Here is a 20,305-nt window from a genome sequence, read left to right on the forward strand (position 1 = left end):
CAGAAAGGGAGAAGGTTATTGCTTTGTACCTGGATGCTGTTGCTCTGAATGGCAGCAATCTGTGGAGATGCAGAAAGACTCAGTTCTCCCCTGAAACAGCGAGTAGACGTGCTGTCACAGCGAAAACCAAAGGGGCAGCAGTGGAGGCCATCACGGCAGCACTGACCCTAAACAATCAGAAAATTTTTTAAAATCATACTCACTAACCTACCACATTCATGATTTTATTAGATGTACTGTAATACCAACCACAATGTGTGGGCAGCATTTCCACTGCCCAAAAGGAGTCCTGCAGCAGGTTGTACTATCAGGGCAGTAATTGTTGCTGTCACAGAAAACCACAGAGTCTTTTTCATTTACAGATTTCACCAAAGGAGCAGGGACATTCTTCTGTTCCTCCTCTGCAGGTGTCTGATGGGAAAGGGTTTGACATTTTCCATGAATTACTATAACTATATATAATTTTTTACCTATTAAAATTCTGATATTTGTTGGATGGTTAAGACTCACATTTCAAACTCTCATAATTACACACTGTACTTTTACACTCCATTCATCTAGGAACCTCTGTAGTCCAACTAGGGACCAAGGCGGCCAATGGTGACCATTGTATTTATTCCCATTTTTACAACTGTGGTAGGACCTCTGATCAACACTCACACACTCATTCAAAATTTTAACATGATGGGTACCTGAAAATATCTTGTAGTCTGAAAGGCACTTTTCAGTCAAATCTTATGAAAACAACTAGGAAACAGTGGAGAGCAAAATCTTGCCAATGCAGAAATTTCCCAAGGTTTACACTTGCACCTCGGCTTATTTGTTATTCCTAAAAAGATCGTTGGGGAACTTCTCATTTTATTAGTCTTAAAAATCCATTATTTCAGTGGCAACATAAAATCTAAAGCATAGAATGTTTTTTTTTTCTTTGGCGTTGTTGTTTCTTTGTATAAGGATACAACTATAAAAGCTAGATGGTAGATGCTCAGGTGGGATTTGCTTTGCTTAGCTGTTTTTTTGTCCTGTAACTTGTTAAATGTGCTGTACTTTTTGTATAAAAGTAAAGAAAAAAAGAAATTGTAATGCTAACAATCAGACACACACCTACAGACCTTCTTTAAGGGGTTTTTCCTAAACAGAGACAGAAATGCAAACAAAAAATCATGTTTAACTGGAAATTATCTTGTGTTCATGTAGAAATTTGACATTATCAAGGATTATTCTTTAGGAAAATTAGAAAGTAGGTAGGGGACATAGAGCATATTTTTTTAAGACAGATTCAATCTTGTAAAAAAAGTATTTTTGCACGTGCACAACTTAAAACTTTCTTTAAAAAAAAACTGGTGAAAATAAAAATAAAAAATTCAGGCACACAAGAAAATTTTCTATTTTCACAAAATTTTTGTATGTACACTCAAAAAAAAATGAACATGGCTACCTGTTACATGTACTAAAATGTAATATGTGTTTTGTACATAATAATTTCATGTTTCCAAGATGAACATGAATAAATTATGTTGTATTTACATGAAATTCAACAACTTAACATGTATTAGATTTAATCATGTTGAGTTAAACCAAAGAGATCTTGTCAACATGAAAACCGGAAATATCGCGAGAAGAGAACACAGCGTGTTGAGAAGACAAACGTTTGGCGGGCGTGTGGAAAAGGTAAGCAGGAATTAATTCCCGTCTTTCTAAATAGAAACCAAATACTGAACATAAATGTCACCTGCTGTTTAGTCACGTTATTTTGGTTTAAGCTATTTCTTGTATTTTTAATCACACTTAAAATACCGACGGTTATATGCGCGTGCTTAATCTGCGGTTCGGTTCTGGTTTCGGTCTGTTCTCATGAGTTGTGAAGCGAGAGGAAGAAAGTATAAATATTGTTCATTTGATAAATTAAGTATCATGAATTTTAATTGAATCTATCTCTGTATTTTTCCACAGGAGTTTGTGAGTGAAAGTGTCCTGTCTGCATCTGACTTCAGGAGTTTCCTGACCAACAGTCTCTAACGGTCATATTTAAAAGTCATAACGAACAGTTACAATGTACAAAACTTTCTGTTGGTGGTAAAAAAAAAAAAATTCTATGATTAATACTTATTTGTGGTGTTTTATGTTTTTTGTACATCTTTTCAAATTGAGACTTCATTTGTAAGTTGCTGCTGGTGTAAAATAAAAATCTCAGTTTTATCACGTTTGTCTTATGCTTCCTTCCTTCACAGAATTCTGTTGACCAGGTCTTGAAATTTAAATTTATTTGAGTTAGATCAACTTAATTTACAACTGAAAAATGTGTTGTACCAACGCTATTCATTTATGTTAACAGTATTAAAATATGTTGGACACAGATGTAGTAAATAAGTTAAATGAACCTATTAAAATTAATTTGACTGAACCTAAGAACATTAAGTTGGGCCAACAAAATTGCTTAACGCTGAAAGAAAGCCATTAAATTAGGTGGAAATTATTTCCATAATTTAATTACGTTCATTCAACAAGTTATTTTTTGAGTGTATATTTGGTTTTTCTTGCATTTCTTTACATGAATTACACCATCATGTGTAAATTTATGCAGAAAACACAATGTGTACCATATGCTAGCTAATTTGATTCATGAGTCATCTTACTTCCATTATACTTGCATTTATATAGTTTGCCATTTTACTAATGTTTAGAGTTTATTAAATAAGGTATTTTATTTGTGTAACACTGTGTTGCAGAAAGGGAGAAGGTTATTAATTTGTCTTGTACCTGGATGCTGTTGCTCTGAATGGCAGCAATCTGTGAAGATGCAGGAAGACTCAGTTCTCCCCTGAAACAGCGAGTAGACGTGCTGTCACAGCGAAAACCTGAGGGGCAGCAGTGGAGGCCATCACGGCAGCACCGACCCTAAACAATCAGACAAAATGTTAAGATCACACTCACTTACCTACCACATTCATGATTTTCTGAAAAATACCAACCTGTCTGTGTACGCAACATGTCCACCGCCCAAAAGGAGTCCTGCAGCACGTCGTACGATCAGGGCAGTAATTGTTGCGGTCACAGCGAACCACAGAGTCCTTTTCATTTACAGATTTCACCAAAGGAGCAGGGACATTCTTCTGTTCGTCCTCTGCAGGTGTCTGATGGGAAAGAGATGACATTTACCATGAATTTCTTTAAATATATATAGTTTTGGTTTAACATATTAATATTCCAATATTCATTGCATGGTTAACACTCAAATTCCTTACTGGTACAACTACACACTGTAATAGTACAATTAGTTAAAAAACCAATTGAAACTTTTAGTGGTTACCTTAGGAGGTCTTTATATTAAGCAGTTATACTGTACATTGCTAAAATGTAAATAGTTAAAAAAAAAAACCAGATGTTTAAATTATGGGCACCTGAAAATATCTTGAAGTCTGGAAGGCACTTGTTTTTTGTATATACACTACCGTTCAAAAGTTTGGGGTCATTTGCAAATTTATTTGTTTTTGTTTAGTGATTTATTTTCTACATTCTACACAAATACTGGGGACTTCAAAACTGTAAAATAACACATATGGAATTACCTAATTATGTAACAACAACAAAAACAACAGTTAGTTGTTATTTTAAGACACAGAGGTCAGCCTTTCTGTAATAGTTCTTGCAAGAACAGTATTGTCAAGTGCATTTGCAAAATCCGTCCAGCACCATAATGAAACTGGCTCTCATGAAGGCCATCCCAGACGGGCGAGACCAAAACCTACCTCTGCCGCAGAAGAGAAGTTCATAGAGATTTAACAAGGATTTTTCTTTAAGAAAATGAGAAAGTAAATCACCTGAAATATTACAGCTTAAACTCAATCTTGTCAAACATACTTTGTCATGTGCACCACTTACAAATGAATTAAGAAAAAACATTCTGCAGGCAAGATAATTTTCAATTCACTTAGTTATATTTCGTATTGATCAATTTGGATAAGATTCTTTCATAATTATGTTTGTATTTTTGTCATTGCAATCATCCCATCAGGTGGTCTGCATGAATTACCTTATTATTACGTTATTTATTTATTTCCTATAGCAGCGTGTCGCTATGTGGTTTATTCTTCACAAACACAAAGCTTACTATATTTTAGGTAACAGATGTGATTTATGAACTATCATGCTTCCCCTATACACCTATTCACTTTATAGTTTGATATTTTGCTAATGTTTAAATTTATTACATAACAGTCATTTTATTTGTAAAGGGAGAAGGTTATTGTCTTGTACCTGGATGCTGTTGCTCTGAATGGCAGCAATCTGTGGAGATGCAGGAAGACTCAGTTCTCCCCTGAAACAGCGAGTAGACGTGCTGTCACAGCGAAAACCAAAGGGGCAGCAGTGGAGACCATCACGGCAGCACTGACCCTAAACAATCAGAGAAAATGTTAAAATCATACTCACTAACCTACCACATTCATGATTTTATTAGATGTAATACCAACCACAATGTGTGGGCAGCATGTCCACTGCCCAAAAGGAGTCCTGCAGCAGGTTGTACTATCAGGGCAGTAATTGTTGCTGTCACAAAAAATCACAGAGACAGAGAAGTTGTCAGATTTCACCAAAGGAGCAGGAGCATTCCGCTCTTCCTTCTGTGCAGGTAACTGAGGAGAGAGAGGGATTCCATGCCATGGAAGCCCCTTTTTTATACACAGCTGATTTTTTACGTCACACTGGTATCCTTGTGGACAGCAGTGGGCCTTGTCCGAACAGCATACAGCCTTAAAGAAAACAAATAGTGTTTAATTTAGCTTTTTAAGATGGAATGTATTTTTATTTAAAGCATCAGCATCAATAATTTACATTAAAAAGAATAGCTCTGGTTTCTGCTTACAGATTGATATTTGCAGCATCCATATCCTGTCCTAGTTGGGCAGCAAGTATTTTTGTCTTGACATTTTGTCCCATCGGGACAGGCAAGGTTGCCAGGAACCAGCCCTATCATGAGCAATACTAACACAGCCAGCATCTAGACAAGAAGGAGAAAATAAAGCATCATTTTTTAGCCAGAGTTTAACTCATATACAATAAAGTCCCGAAAGAGTAGTAATAGTAAGTCAAACCTAAATAATGCAAAACAAGTTTTGAATTAAGTTTCATCCACCAATCAATGCATGCAAAACAGCAGCTGTTGTTTATTTATAATTCTAATCGTTAAGGCAGTTTTGTAAGAAAAAAGTAAAAAAAAAATTAACTTTAACACTTGCCTTTCTCGTGCAGTGGATTGTAGCTGTCTGTTTGTTTCAGCCCCAGCTTCTCAAATGAATTTATAACCCAAACACACACTGTCCAAGCAGACCTAAAGTTTCCACATGCACAAAAAAGAGGAACTTACCTATTGCAGATCCCTATTTCCTGTGTTGTCTAGAGGGACAGTTTAACGTACAGAGTGCATACTTTTCTTGGGTATTATCGAGATTAATAATTATACTTCACTTAATTCCCAAGATCAAAATCATTAGTTACACTGTAGCTATACCAGTGTGTTAAAATGTGCTGAAGCAAACAAAAAGTTGACAGAAAAAGAATAAACCTTTTTATTCGTTGGAATAGGTTTTTTTTCTTCTCTTTTTAGGCAAGACGCTGTGTGTAATCACATTTCACATCTCCTTCATTTTCTAATTGTTTTTTTAATCTTGCTATTTCATAACATTAACTTCTTTCATAACATTAACTGTATATATTCAATATTGCCCCAACCACCTTGGTCTCTTGATTTCACCCCATGGGATTTATACTAACCCCTGTCACCCCTGGGCCTATATAAATTGCTATTAACCACCACTTTCACCCTCTTCGTTGGAGGTTCAATAGCTGAGGCTTAACATCTACACTACAGTTGGTTAATCGTACATGTCTTTGTTTCACAATCCATACTTTTTAAAATATGTTTACATTCAGTTTAGGGAATCTTCCCAGTTTTTTTAGTGTTTGTCAAACTGAATGCGTTGCACCATGTGGATTATGACTGATCATCTTGATCTTGATGTCACCACGTTATCTCTGTTTTCATTGATAACACAAAGTCAGCATCACATATACAGTGGTGGTGAGAAACCTGATTTCTTATTCTTTTGCATGTTTGTCACACTTTAATGTTTCTGCTCATCAAAAACCATTAACTATTAGTCAAAGATAACATAATTGAACACAAAATGCAGTTTTTAAATGAAGGTTTACGTTATTAAGGAAGAAAAAAAAACTCCAAATCTACATGGCCCTGTGTGAAAAAGTGATTGCCCACCTTGTTAAAAAATAACTTAACTGTGGTTTATCACACCTGAGTTCAATTTCTGTAGTCACCCCCAGGCCTGATTACTGCCACACCTGTTTCAATCAAGAGATCACTTAAATAGGAGCTACCTGACACAGAGAAGTAGACCAAAAGCACCTCAAAAGCTCGACATCATGCCAAGATCCAAAGAAATTCAGGAACAAATAAGAACAAAAGTAATTGAGATCTATCAGTCTGTTAAAGGTTATGAAGCCATTTCTAAAGCTTTGGGACTCCAGCGAACCACAGTGAGAGCCATTATCCACAAATGGCAAAAACATGGAACAGTGGTAAACCTTCCCAGGACCGGCCGACCAAATTTACCCCAAGAGCGCAGAGACAACTCATCCAAGAGGCCACAAAAGACCCCAGGACAACATCTAAAGAACTGCAGGCCTCACTTGCCTCAATTAAGGTCAGTGTTCACGACTCCACCATAAGAAAGAGACTGGGCAAAAACGGCCTGCATGGCAGATTTCCAAGGCGCAAACCACTTTTAAGCAAAAAGCACATTGAGGCTCGTCTTAATTTTGCTAAAAACCATCTCAATGATTGCCAAGACTTTTGGGAAAATACCTTGTGGACCGACGAGACAAAAGTTAAACTTTTTGGAAGCTGCGTGTCCCGTTACATCTGGCGTAAAAGTAACACAGCATTTCAGAAAAAGATCATACCAACAGTAAAATATGGTGGTGGTAGTGTGATGGTCTGGGGTATATTTGCTGCTTCAGGACCTGGAAGGCTTGCTGTGATAGATGGAACCATGAATTCTACTGTCTACCAAAAAATCCTGAAGGAGAATGTCTGGCCATCTGTTCGTCAAATCAAGCTGAAGCGATCTTGGGTGCTGCAGCAGGACAATGACCCAAAACACACCAGCAAATCCACCTCTGAATGGCTGAAGAAAAACAAAATGAAGACTTTGGAGTGGCCTAGTCAAAATCCTGACCTGAATCCTATTGAGATGTTGTGGCATGACCTTAAAAAGGCGGTTCATGCTAGAAAACCCTCAAATAAAGCTGAATTACAACAATTCTGCAAAGATGAGTGGGCCAAAATTCCTCCAGAGCGCTGTAAAAGACTCGTTGCAAGTTATCGCAAACGCTTGATTGCAGTTATTGCTGCTAAGGGTGGCCCAACCAGTTATTAGGTTCAGGGGGCAATTACTTTTTCACACAGGGCCATGTAGGTTTGGATTTTTTTTCTCCCTAAATAATGAAAACCATCATTTAAAAACTGCATTTTGTGTTTACTTGTGTTATCTTTGACTAATAGTTAAATGTGTTTGATGATCAGAAACATTTTGTGTGACAAACATGCAAAAGACTAAGAAATCTGGTTCAAAAAATATATATAAACAAAACAAAAGAATAAATGTTATGCATTCAGAAGATACCAAAAACATGATCTACTAAACCACAAAAAATTTAAAAATTTACTTTACACAACCCAAGGAAAAAACAGTAATAAATTAGTTTGATTAAACAACCGACAACAATAAAATCTGTTGGCTAAGAAATTCAACATCATTTCATTGTATTTCAGAAAGTATTGATCTTTGGGGGAATCTCACCCACAACACTACAGCTTAATAATAATATATAAACCTTTATACAATAAACTGGATGTTTCTGGTGTAGGTAGTAGTGACCAGCATCTGGTGAAAGAATCCTCTCATTCCTCTCTGAACACTTACAACACTTACAATTTCACACCATACTGTAAACTCTAGAGCCTATTGCGTGTGAAAATTTCAAGAGACCATCAGTTTGACATACTCATCCACAAAAGTGAACCAATAAACCAAGCTGCTTTTTTGACCGAAATATAATTCCCATAATTACAATTGATATAACCGTTGTTTCATACAGTTGTATAGTCATTAATTCAATGCATTTTTGACAGAAATTATCAGCTTATTATCTGGGTTAAATTATTGTTATTATTTTTATTATTATTATTATTATTGTTGTTGTTATTATTATTATTATTGTTAGAGTTACAATGAGTGTTGATGTTTTTATTATATTATTATCAAAAAGTGAATTTAGTTTGATTAGTTTAAAATTTCATTGCCTGGTCTTGTTTGTTCATTACTAAATAATTATAATTAAATTTTTTGACTGTTTAAAGAATGTGGACATACTCTGTGAAACTTGAAGAATTTAAATATCATGCAAAAGTTCATTTATATCCGTAATGCAACTTAAAAGATGAAACTAATATATAAGATAGACTCATTATATGCAAAGCAAGATAATTCAAGCCGTGATTTGTCATAATAGAGATGATTATGGCGTAAAGCCTTGGAAAATTAGAAAATTACATGCAATCAATAAAACAAGAATTGTACATAGAACATATCGGACTTCTGAAAAGTATAAGTATGGATATGTACTCTGTACTTGGTTTGGGCCCCATTTGCTGCAATTACTGCCTCAATGCGACGTGGCATGGTAAACTGGTAATTACTGTTAAACCAATAGGAAATGTGTATCAAAGCAAAAGTGAGAAATATAAGTCTGAACCCCAAACCCCGGGTGGTTTGAAGGGTTAATATTAAGATGTGGATATGTCTGACAGCGTGTTTGACAGGCCAAATGCGTTAGGCTTACCCAGGAGTATTTTATTCAGTGGTTTGAACCGTGTGACACCCGCCGTGCCGTCTGTGTGGAGCTCAGCTCCTCTACGCTGACACTGTGCAGGATGGAAAGATGTGGCCTTAGCCAGGAGAGGCTGGAAAGAGGCCACTGTGACTCTGCAACAGTCAGTCTCTGAGTCTGAACCACAGACACTGACTACACATACACTAACACACACACACACACACGCACACACACAATTTATGACAAAGGAACTAATACAATATGTAGAAATAGTTTTATGAGGATCTAAGAGACAAAGTAAGCATATTTCCTAATAACATTTTAGTATTTTACTCCAAAATGTTTTGATTTATTTCTGTTCTAAAACTCATCTTAAATCTTTTTATATCTACAGTATTGTGTAATATAGTACAAACAGTTCCACCACCACCTCTATGCATGTGACGGAGAACGCTACAGGAAGTCTTTCCGGCCGACAGTGTTTAAACTGTACTATAAATCTGCTCTGTGTCAGGAGAGGGAGCTCCGTCTCTCACATCACTATAAATAGTGTCATATACATACTGTAGTCCATGTCACTGCCCTGATATGATCAAGTACTTTCATTCTATCTTTATATTAATATTACAACTTGCTTGTGCACTTATGTAAAGTTACTTAATTTCTCACCTGGATTTACAATGATCATGTTCATGTGTATAGGAACGGTATATTCTGATTATTATTTTTTTTTAACTTGTTATAATTAATGCACATGAACTTTCTTATTGTGATTTTTCTTTAAACCCAGGTTTAATATTCTTTACCTCTATACCTTTGTTGCTTGTATATTGTTGTATAATCTGTAAACTGGCTGCTGTTTATATTTTCCCTTTGAAAATAATAACATACTCTATCTATCATATAGTCTAAGTAACAAAATAGTGAAGATGCAACTGTTGGCATTTTTATATATATATATATATATATATATATATATAAATAAAGGTGTTAACAATCCCATGCTACTCTATCCCTCTCTCTCTCTCTCACCTTAAGCACTTCCGCGTTTTCTTATTTTGGAAATTCTCCCATAGCCTATGTCCAGACTGACTTCCCCTCTTTTTGCTCTCTCTGGATGTAACAGATGTACAGGATGTGACACCTGGCTGAAGACTTAAATGATCTGTCTTTAACGTTAATAAATAGAGAAGTTCCTGATTCGTGGGTGTGTGACTGTACCCGTTCCCCATATCACAGCACACAGCGAACAGATCATTCATTCATCTTCACCTTTAAAACTTGACAGCAAATTAAAATATAATTATAGTTTTTTTTATTTAAGTTTTTAAGTGCTGTTTGTTTTTACTGCTTCACTAATCTGGAATATCACTTGATGCCATCCTAAGGATTTAAGTTAAAGGTTACATCCTAAATATGTTTCTGAGGCCCTCTAGTGGCTAGCTGCAGTATAGAAATTCCAAAATAACATCTTGTGTCACCACTACATGTCTGTATGCTACAGATAGCAATTCACCTGACAAAAGCACTCAGTCACTCATCGTCTACACCGCATTAGCCTGTATACAGGGTGACGAAGGGCCTGAAGCCCATCCCAAGAGATTTAGGTGCCAATCCATCGCAGGGCACACACAAATACACACACTGAAGATGCTCATCAGATTTCTGTTGAATTTGTAAGCCGAATAAATGCTGTTTCTTAAACAATTCCTAAATAATTTTGCCGTGTGACAGGGGAGGGATGTAGTGGAACATATACATTAGGATTTACCTAATAAAGTGACTGGAGAGAGTATATATCTCATGACAAAATAAAAAAAAATACAGAAATAAAGAAATGATGATGATGATGATGATGATGATAATAATAACAAATATAAAAATATATTTAAAAGAAAAGTAAATGCTTTTGTGTCTCTATAAATACAAGTAGCCCAAGTGCTAAAGGTAAACAAAATTAAGTCGTGATATCCAAAATTTCATGATTTTATGATAAGCGTGCTTAGCAAAACATCTGAGTCATAAATATATCATCCTGCATAGAAGTGTGTGTGTGTGTGTGTGTCTGTGTTTGTGGTCAACATATTACTTATTAAGAATGCCAAAGTTTTGCTATGTGTTTAATCAAATAAAATACACTGTATTTATTTATTTATCTACTTTAGACACAAAGGGTTAATAGCAGGCCCGGAGTGGCTAATCGGGAGGACCGGGACAATTCCCGGTGGGCCGGTCTGATGTTTGGGCCGCAAGGGCCGGTGTCTAATTCTTTTCTTCTTCTTCTTTTTTTTTTATTACATTTTTTTCGTGGGCCAGCCCATTGCTCAGTCATGGCATTAGGTTGATCATACGCTGCTACCGCTGTCCCTGTGCCGCCTCCAATGGTGGCTCTTTTGTTTATAAAAAAGAAAAAAAAATGCCTGTATTATTGGCAGACGCACCCTGACGTAACGCGTCGGTGCACTGGGTCAGCGCCAGGTCAGCGCAGCAGAGTTCTCCTGGCCGGATCAGCTGTTGAAAGATGGAAAGTAGAAAGAGCAAAGGTGGCGCGGAGAAGGCAAGAATTAAAAAGAGGAAAGCTCTGGAAACAGACGCAGCTAAATGTGTCAAAATTGGCACCTTTTTTACTAAAACGAGCTCGCAGTTTCTAGCACCACATGAGGACGATGAAACGGGTAAGGAAAGATGTTGAACTTTAACTCCAAACCACAGTTCAACTTAAAGGTTGGATATGGTATATGAACACGATAGCGGCGGCATCTGTGTGTTTAGGTTGAAGTTACAATAATACAAAAAATATTTCAAGCCGCTGGGTTGTCAGGTTTTCTGCTGATACGTCCAGTGATGAATTTATTGTAGAGGAGTTTAACTGACAGCTAACGTTAGCAAGTGAGTTAGCTTACAGATCCAGGAGGAAAGTAACATTAGCCGTTTCTCAATGACAGATAAAGCCGTTTCTACGTGTGTTTTGATGCCGTGAAAGTTTTCTATGTGGGTCCATCTAGTGTAGCAGACACATCACTGCCCCCACACATTATTTAATTCCAGAGTATTCTTTTATTTCTTAGTTTTACAAATAATTATAATTATAAATTCAATGAATTGTGTGTTGTTGTGGCATATAACAAAACGTTATACCATTTAAACGATAGTGGCCTACAATGTGACGCCACATAACAGGGAAACTTTGTCTTTTAGCTCCTCAGAAGCTAGATCCAGCACCATGTACCAGCCATGACCCTGCAAATCCAGAGTGGAAAGGTAGGAAAGGGCTACGCACTGAGTGAATAACTGAATATTATTAGAATTAATATAATATATATATGGTGTATGGTGTAGACCTGCCATATATGAAATGTGCCCTGAAATGCTAGATGATTCAGCATTACATTAACGAAACTGACCTAAATTGATCAGAAAACTTTGTAAAAGGGAGAGATTTGTGCTGAGAATCATGACTATTGTCATAATATGATTTGGTGTCAGAATCAGAGCCAGGAGCCAGTCGTGATGAGAGAGTTGCTTCTGTCAGTATGGAAGAAAGAGGTGAGCTGCTGTAACAGGATGTGTGAACAAGCAAGCATTAGTTCCAGTATAACCACTTACTATGCCCAAACAAAGTCGTGAATTGGAAATGTTTTAGAAATATACACTGAATTACAAGGCTTTACAGAACAATTTGCACTATTGTAGACTTAACATGTAAGCTTAAAATTACATGATTTTAATAATAATAGGTTGTGATCTAAAGTGGGCCGGTCTGAGGCATGAAACTCCAGGGCTGAAAATGAGTCCCACTCCGGCCCTGGTTAATAGAGATTTTGACATTTTCATTGCAAAATATGTGAAATCACATGATGCTTCAAACAAGTTGACATTTTGGATTGTGGTATTAAATATGATGAAATGTTCCTCTTCTTTTTCTTCTTCTTCTATTTATTATTATTATTGTTGTTGTTTTTGTTAATTGCATTTAGAATAATATTTCTTTTTTTGTACATTTTTGTGATTTTTTAATATGATTTCTAGCAACAAAAATATTATAATAATTTAATTATAATATATAATAGTTTCATTTTTATGTTCATTTCACACAATCTGCATTTATTTATCCTAAATCACATTTTCTTTAACTGTTCTGTTATAGTAATAATAAACTATTACTCTAAAAATATTTAAGTGTATGCAGATGGTTAGGGGTCCATGCACCAGTGTAGGGCAAGAATAAATCAATCTGGTTTAAAAAAGAAAAAAAATTTTATTGATCCATGGAGTCATGATCAGTGTCAATTTAGATATCCTATGTTTTTTTAATACTTGATTTTTTTTTTTTTTATAAAAAAACCCCGAATTGTTTAAATTGTGTAACTATGGTATAAATGTATTCATCATATTGGTATAATAAAGACACCAATGTTGGATAAAGAAGACTTTCTATTTTGTGGATTTGGTGTTGTTTATCATCCTTTGATTGGGTGGAAAATGATGGCTTAATAAATTAACGTTTTGTTTCCACTGCTTCACTAACCTGCAATATCACTTGATGCGATCCTAAGGATTTAATTAAAGGGTTACTAAGGATGTCTCTGAGGCCCTCTAGTGGCTAGCTGCAGTATAGAAATGCCAAAATAACATCTTGTGTCACTGCCAGTGTGGGTTTTGAGTAATTAGATTACTTTTTTTGCTGTAACGAGAAATCTAAGGCGTTAGATAAAAGAATAACAATATTAGACAGCTAAACAAAAAGAAAGCCGTAGTTAAAATAAAAACAAACATACACTCAAAAAAATGAACATGGCTACCTGTTACATGTACTAAAATGTAATATGTGTTTTGTACATAATAATTTCATGTTTCCAAGATGAACATGAATAAATTATGTTGTATTTACATAAAATTCAACAAACATGTATTAGATTTAATCATGTTGAGATAAACCAAAGAAATCTTGTCACTATGAAAACCGGAAATATCGCGAGAAGAGAACACAGTGTGTTGAGAAGACAAACGTTTGGCGGGCGTGTGGAAAAGGTAAGCAGGAATTAATTCCCATCTTTCTAAATAGAAACGAAATACTGAACATTAATGTCACCTTCTGTTAAGCGATTTTTAGTCACGTTATTTTGGTTTAAGCTATTTCTTGTATTTTTAATCACACTTAAAATACCGACGGTTATATGCGCGTGCTTAATCTGCGGTTCGGTTCTGGTTTCGGTCTGTTCTCATGAGTTGTGAAGCGAGAGGAAGAAAGTATAAATATTGGTCATTTGATAAATTAAGTATCATAAATTTTAATTGAATCTATCTCTGTATTTTTCCACAGGAGTTTGTGAGTGAAAGTGTCCTGTCTGTATCTGACTTCAGGAGTTTCCTGACCAACCGTCTCTAACGGTCATATTTAAAAGTCATAACGAACAGTTATAAAGTAAAAAACTTTCTTTTGGTGTTAATTTTTTTTCTATGATTAATACTTATTTGTGGTGTTTTATGTTTTGTACATCTTTTCAAATTGAAACTTCATTTGTAAGTTGCTGCTGGTGTAAAATAAAAATCTGTTTTATCACGTTTGTCTTATGCTTCCTTTCTTCACAGAATTCTGTTGACCAGGTCTTAAAATTTAAATTTACTTGAGTTGGATCAACTTAATTTACAACTGAAAAATGTGTTGTACCAACGCTATTCATTTATGTTAACAGTATTAAAATATGTTGGACGCAGCTGTAGTAAATAAGTTAAATGAACCTAATAAAATTAATTTGACTGAACCTAAGAACATAAAGTTGGGCCAACAAAATTGCTTAATGTTGAAAGAAAGCCATTAAATCAGGTGAAAATTCTTTCCATAATTTAATTACGTTCATTCAACAAGTTTTTTTTTTAATGGCCTAATTAAATATTGTGTATACAAAATACAGTATTCAGACTAGAAATAATGAACTTTTGATGCAAAATTAATGAGATTTTATTGATTCGCACATGCTTTCAGCAATTTATTATTGTATTTCATTTTTGGTTCCTTTTAAAAGAAAGAGAAAGAATAATATATAACTGTTGCTGCTTACTGTGGCATAATTACTAATAACAAGTCAGGCAAAAAAGCTTAAAAAAATGTTTGTTGATCAAGCAAAAAAAATTCAGAGGACCAAGGCTTTTTTTGTGAGAAGAGCAGGAACGCTTGCGTAGTGGCTTATGCACTTAGTAAATGTAGGATTGCAGTTATAACCATATTCACAGCAATGCTTTCCATCCTTGCAGCACTGACCCTTTAAAAGACAATTAGAAAAGAAGAAAATAATTAGACTTCTTTTTCTTCCTATTATTATTATTATTATAAGAGGATAATTCGTTATACCAGTAGGAATACATCTATATTTTAAAACTGTCATGTGCATAAGTATTGGAGAATGCATAATGTTTGCATTTTTCCCTTATGATAACAATGGATTTGAAATAAAGCAATAAAGATGTGATTAAAATGTAAAATGTTTTCATTTAAAGGCTTAAATTTTAAAGGTTTAATTTTGTCATATAACCTCAACCCAACTGAGATCTTTTTTTACTTACTAAAGATGCAACTGAGGGCAGAAAGACCCCATAAGGGCCTGGTAAAGTATCTCAAGGGAAGAAACTCAGCATTTTGTGCATATTAGTGAGTTCCAGATTTCAGGCAGTCATTGACTACAAACTTTTGCATCCCAGGATTAAAAATAATCCTAATATTTATAATTATGTTAGGTTTACTTTTAAACCTTTGATAATAATATTTATGTTAAACCTTATTAAATGTGGAATTTGACATTTAAACCACATCTTGATTGTCGCAGTTTAAAGAGGCACAAACACAAATTTACAAATTGTGTCACAACATATGGACCTGATTGTAGTTATCTAGTGTCTAGAGAAAAAGTCAAAATAGAAAGATAGATACCAGAGGATATGGACAGCATGCCAACTGACCAGTTGGCGTCTTGCAGCAGCTGTTTCCAGCTGGGCAATAGAATCGGTCACTGCAGTGTATAATGCCAGCTAGTTTCTAAAGTTTAAACACAGACTTTAGTTGAGATAAGAGGTCGAAGTCTCTCTCTCTCTCTCTCTCTCTCACACACACACACACACACACACACACATTTACACCCACGCCCACAGACTACCAATCTGTAGTCAAAAACAAATTTTATGGCTGTGGATTTCTAATGTTACGTAAAGGTGAGTGCAGCCCTTTGTATCTGGATAAGAAATAAGGAATATAAACATGGTAACAAAGAAAATCATGCTTATCACCCACTCGGTTACTCGGTTTTCTCTTTATGCCCTACATGAATTAAACCTTATCATAAGTCACAGATTCGATTAATCTTTCTTTAATTAGTAATAAATAAATAAATGAACAAAAAGCAGAAACATTAAATGGTTAAGTTATTCATGCATTAAGCAGTTGGTAAAAACAATGGAAAGCAAAGCTTTGCCAATGCTGGCTTTGCTTAAGGTTGTTTGACATCCCTAAATCAATCCTTAATCATTTTATCTGCCTCATAGACACAATATTTCGGCTACAACTAAAAGCTAAAACAGTTTGGATTAGAATAAGGAATCTTTATCATTCTCACTTCCACCAAAACATACTTCACTATACATATTAGGCCTACTTTCTTTTATGTAGACACTCTAAAGAAATGCACGGCTATTAACCAATAGTTCACAATACAATAGAACAACAAAATAGTATTTTCCTGTAAGGAAGCTACTGGAAATGATGAGATGGTGTTAGCTTCAACCAAGCTACATTTAAATGTGTACATGATATATTATTTTACACATTTCAGTCAGTAAGATATTGACAAATCATCTGTATTTTTATCTAACTATCATTTTTCAATACTTTTTCCATACCTGAGTAACATTCAAGACTATCCATACAAATGCAATGAATTAGAAGTTGGGTTATTACTCAAGAAAGTACATTTGTTTAATTCTTGACATCAATATGTTTTTTTTTTTTTTTAACCAAAGAGTCTTCAGGATATGAGAATTCGCTTTGCTGAGCTGCAACTTTAGGATTCATTTTAAATCTGGCAAGAGGTGCCTTAAGACATCTTTGCAAAACCAAAAAAAAAAGCATGCATATAAAAAAAAAATCTAGATGAAATTGGTAATTTTTCCATTTTCACAATTTTTTTTATTTTAGAACGAATATTTCTTTGTTCTTCCTGTAAATATCCCATCAGAGGCTCAACATGAATCAAACTAATAACTTCATGGTGTTTATTAATTTCCTATAGCTGTTACGTGGTGCGGTATGGAGAGCCGCACCACAAGATGTTATGATGTTTATAAGAGTCCTAACGCAGGCCTTCAGAGGGAGTGAATGAACCAGGAGTTTCTGTCTTACGGAGACAGAGGGTGGGTCTGTGCCCCTCTCCCGCTCTTGAGAGCGCTCTGTCTGTCTGTCTGTATATCTTTTTCTTTCTAACTTTTTCTCTTTTTTTCAATTCTTTGGCCCTGATACCTCACCGGTGCTACCTAAATGGTCGCACAAAGTACCGAGGTATCAGGACCCTTAAATAGACATGCCGCCAGGTGTGGCGTGTCCACACTAATTGCGGAATTGCCTGGCAACCGTGTGTATAAAAGCCGTGCCTCTGCCTGTTCAGAACTCCATGGAGTAGCGGCCTGCTGATCTGCCCGTTCTGAACAGTGCAGAGTATTTTTGTGTGTCTCCGCCCCTCGCGAGACCCCGTCGTTACAATAGCAGCATGTCCCTATGTGGTTTATCCCTTACAAAACACAATGCTTACCATTTGATTTGAACTATCTAATATATTAATAATATAAATGTATATATATTTGCTACAATCTAAAAGAGATTAAAACAAATAAATGTTTTTTTAGAAGTTTTCTTTTGTTGTTATTATTTAAGGACACAACTATGGCAGCTTGATGGTTTACGTGTGAGTGGAATTTACTTTGCTAAGCAATTTCTTTTATCTTTGTTAGCCTTAAGAACACTTTGGAATGTACTATTTGTATGATAGTAAAGAAATTGGAGTTCCAACAGCCAGACACAATCTCTACAGACCTGCCTTAAGGGACCTTCAACAAAAAAAGCAAACAGAAAATCTTGTTTAACTGGAAATCATCTTTTGTGCATGCAGAGATTTGACATTTTCAAGTATTTTTCTTTAAAAAAAATGAGAAAGTGAGCGGATCACATATTATATTTACCTGAAATACATCTTATTTTCTTTCAGACAAAATTCAATCTTGTTCAAATTCAAAGAAACTTGTCAAAATGACAAATTTCTGCACACATACAAGATCATTTTCAATGCACTTGTGTATAATTCATATTGATCATTTTGAAGATTTTTTTAGTATGTATGTTTGTATTTTTTTTAATATATTTTTTTTCCTTGCGATCTGCACAAATCACACCTATTTCTTATAGTAGCATCTCCCTTTGGCTTTATTCCTTTATTCCTTACAAAGCAAAATGCTTGTCATATCCTAGCTAAGATATTGGATTTATAATCCATCTTGCTTCCCTTTTACATCTGTTGTTTTTTTTATTACAGATAAAGATAAATTATTTTATTTGTGTACACGGTTATTAAAGATTGAAAAAAGGTTATTCTTCTGTTTTGTACCTGAATGCTGTTGCTCTGAATGGCAGCAATATGTGGAGATGCAGTAAGACTCAGTTCTCCTCTTAAACAGCGAGTAGATGTTATGTCACAGCGAAAACCTAGCGGGCAGCAGTGGAGGCCATCACGGCAGCACTGACCCTAAAGCATCGAAGAAAAAGTTAAAATCATACGCACTAACCAGCCATATTCAAAGATACACCTTATCTTAAAAAGCTAAATCAAACACTGTGTATTCTTTAAGGCTGTGTGGTGTTTGGGCAAGGCCCACTGCTGTACACAAGGATTAAAGAAAAGCACACAGCCTTAAAGAATACACATAGTGTTTAATTTAACATTTTGAGATAAGATGTACTTCAATTTAATGAATAATTATCAATAATTTACCACAACCTATAAGAATAGCTCTGGTTTTTGCTTACAGATGGATATTTGCAGCATCCATATCCTGTCCTAGTTGGGCAGCAAGTATTTTTGTCTTGACATTTTGTCCCATCGGGACAGGCAAGGTTGCCAGGAATCAGCCCTATCATGAGCAATACTAACACAGCCAGCATCTAGACAAGAAGGAGAAAACAAAGCATCATTTTTTAGCCAGAGTTTAACGCATATACAATAAAGTCCCAAAAGAGTAGAAGTCAAACATAAATAATGCAAAACAAGTGTTAAAATAAGTTTCATCCGCCAATCAATGCATGCAAAACAGCAGCTGTTGTTTATTTATAATTCTAATCGTTAAGGCAGTTTTGTAAGAAAAAAGTATAAAAATTCAACTCCAACACTTGCCTTTCTTGTGCAGTGGATTGTATTTTAGCAATAGCCGTCTGTACGTTTCAGCCCCAGCTTCTCAAATGATTTTATTAACCTAAATACTGACAGAGCAGATCTGAAGTTTCCACATGCATGAAAAAGAGGAACTTACTTCTTTCAGATCCCTATTTCCTGCATTTGTATAAAGGGACAGTTTAACGTACAAAGTAGATACTTCTCTTCATTTTTATAGAGATTGAATAATTAAAATGTATATTTCTATCTTTTTTATGAATAAATAAAATAAATCTTTTCTTCGTTTTCCCCTTCTTTTTAGGCAAGACACTGTGTGTAATCACATTTCTCCTTAATTTTCTAATTGTTTTTTTGTATCTTGCTGTTTGATAACATGAACTGTATATATTCAATACTGCCACACCCACCTTGGTCTATTGATGGCACCAATGGGATTTATACTAACCCTTGTCACCCCTGGGCCTATATAAAATGCTATTAGCCACCACTTTCACTCTCTTTGTTGGACAATATAACAATTCACTGTTTTAATGGTGCAATAAGGTTTAACACCTGGCCTACAGTTGGTTAATCATACATGTCTTTGTTTCACTTTCCCAACTTTTTACGCTATATTTATACTCAGTTTAGGGAATCTCCCCAGTGTTTTTGTGTTTGTTAGACTGAATGCGCTCCAGTATACGGGATGACAATAAAACTCATCTTGAGTTGATGTCACCACGTTATCTTATTATGTTTCCGTTGATAACACCAAATCAGCATCACTCCCAGTGACTATGTAATTATCTGGGAAAATGCTGTAGTACAAATTATAAAATGGCATTACAAAATTATACATAATTATTATTATTTTTTTAAAAGTGCCATTCCAAATAGATTTTTTTAAACCTTCATTTATAATAAAAAAAATCACTCCTGTTTTAGAGAATAACACTTTATATACTGTATTCTAACACAGTGCTCTAATA

The 20,305-nt window shown here is 35.0% G+C and overlaps 2 protein-coding genes across 2 annotated transcripts in view; both read right to left on the reverse strand.

Moving 5' to 3' along the window:
- LOC128518360 (uncharacterized) overlaps positions 1 to 5,297 on the reverse strand; it is a 38,119-nt gene extending 32,822 nt beyond the window's left edge. Inside the window, exons 1-8 of the mRNA XM_053491436.1 lie at positions 5,238 to 5,297; positions 4,865 to 4,999; positions 4,473 to 4,751; positions 4,258 to 4,395; positions 2,973 to 3,134; positions 2,761 to 2,898; positions 250 to 411; positions 30 to 167 (exon numbers count right to left, since the gene is read on the reverse strand). Coding sequence (XP_053347411.1) covers positions 30 to 167; positions 250 to 411; positions 2,761 to 2,898; positions 2,973 to 3,134; positions 4,258 to 4,395; positions 4,473 to 4,751; positions 4,865 to 4,999 — 1,152 coding nt within the window. The 5' untranslated portion in view covers positions 5,238 to 5,297. The remainder of the gene's footprint in view (positions 1 to 29; positions 168 to 249; positions 412 to 2,760; positions 2,899 to 2,972; positions 3,135 to 4,257; positions 4,396 to 4,472; positions 4,752 to 4,864; positions 5,000 to 5,237) is intronic.
- Positions 5,298 to 14,848: 9,551 nt separating this feature from the next.
- On the reverse strand, positions 14,849 to 19,473 carry grna.2 (granulin a, tandem duplicate 2). Its single transcript, XM_053492715.1, has 5 exons — positions 19,338 to 19,473; positions 18,974 to 19,108; positions 18,555 to 18,692; positions 15,839 to 15,943; positions 14,849 to 15,173 (listed from the first exon to the last, which is right to left on the reverse strand). The coding sequence occupies exons 2-5, from the start codon at positions 19,106 to 19,108 to the stop codon at positions 15,045 to 15,047; spliced, it is 507 nt and encodes a 168-aa protein (XP_053348690.1). The 5' UTR covers positions 19,338 to 19,473; the 3' UTR covers positions 14,849 to 15,044.
- Between the last annotated feature and the right edge of the window lie 832 nt (positions 19,474 to 20,305).

Source organism: Clarias gariepinus, chromosome 3, assembly GCF_024256425.1.
Source record: "Clarias gariepinus isolate MV-2021 ecotype Netherlands chromosome 3, CGAR_prim_01v2, whole genome shotgun sequence".
NCBI classification, from domain to species: Eukaryota; Metazoa; Chordata; class Actinopteri; order Siluriformes; family Clariidae; genus Clarias; species Clarias gariepinus.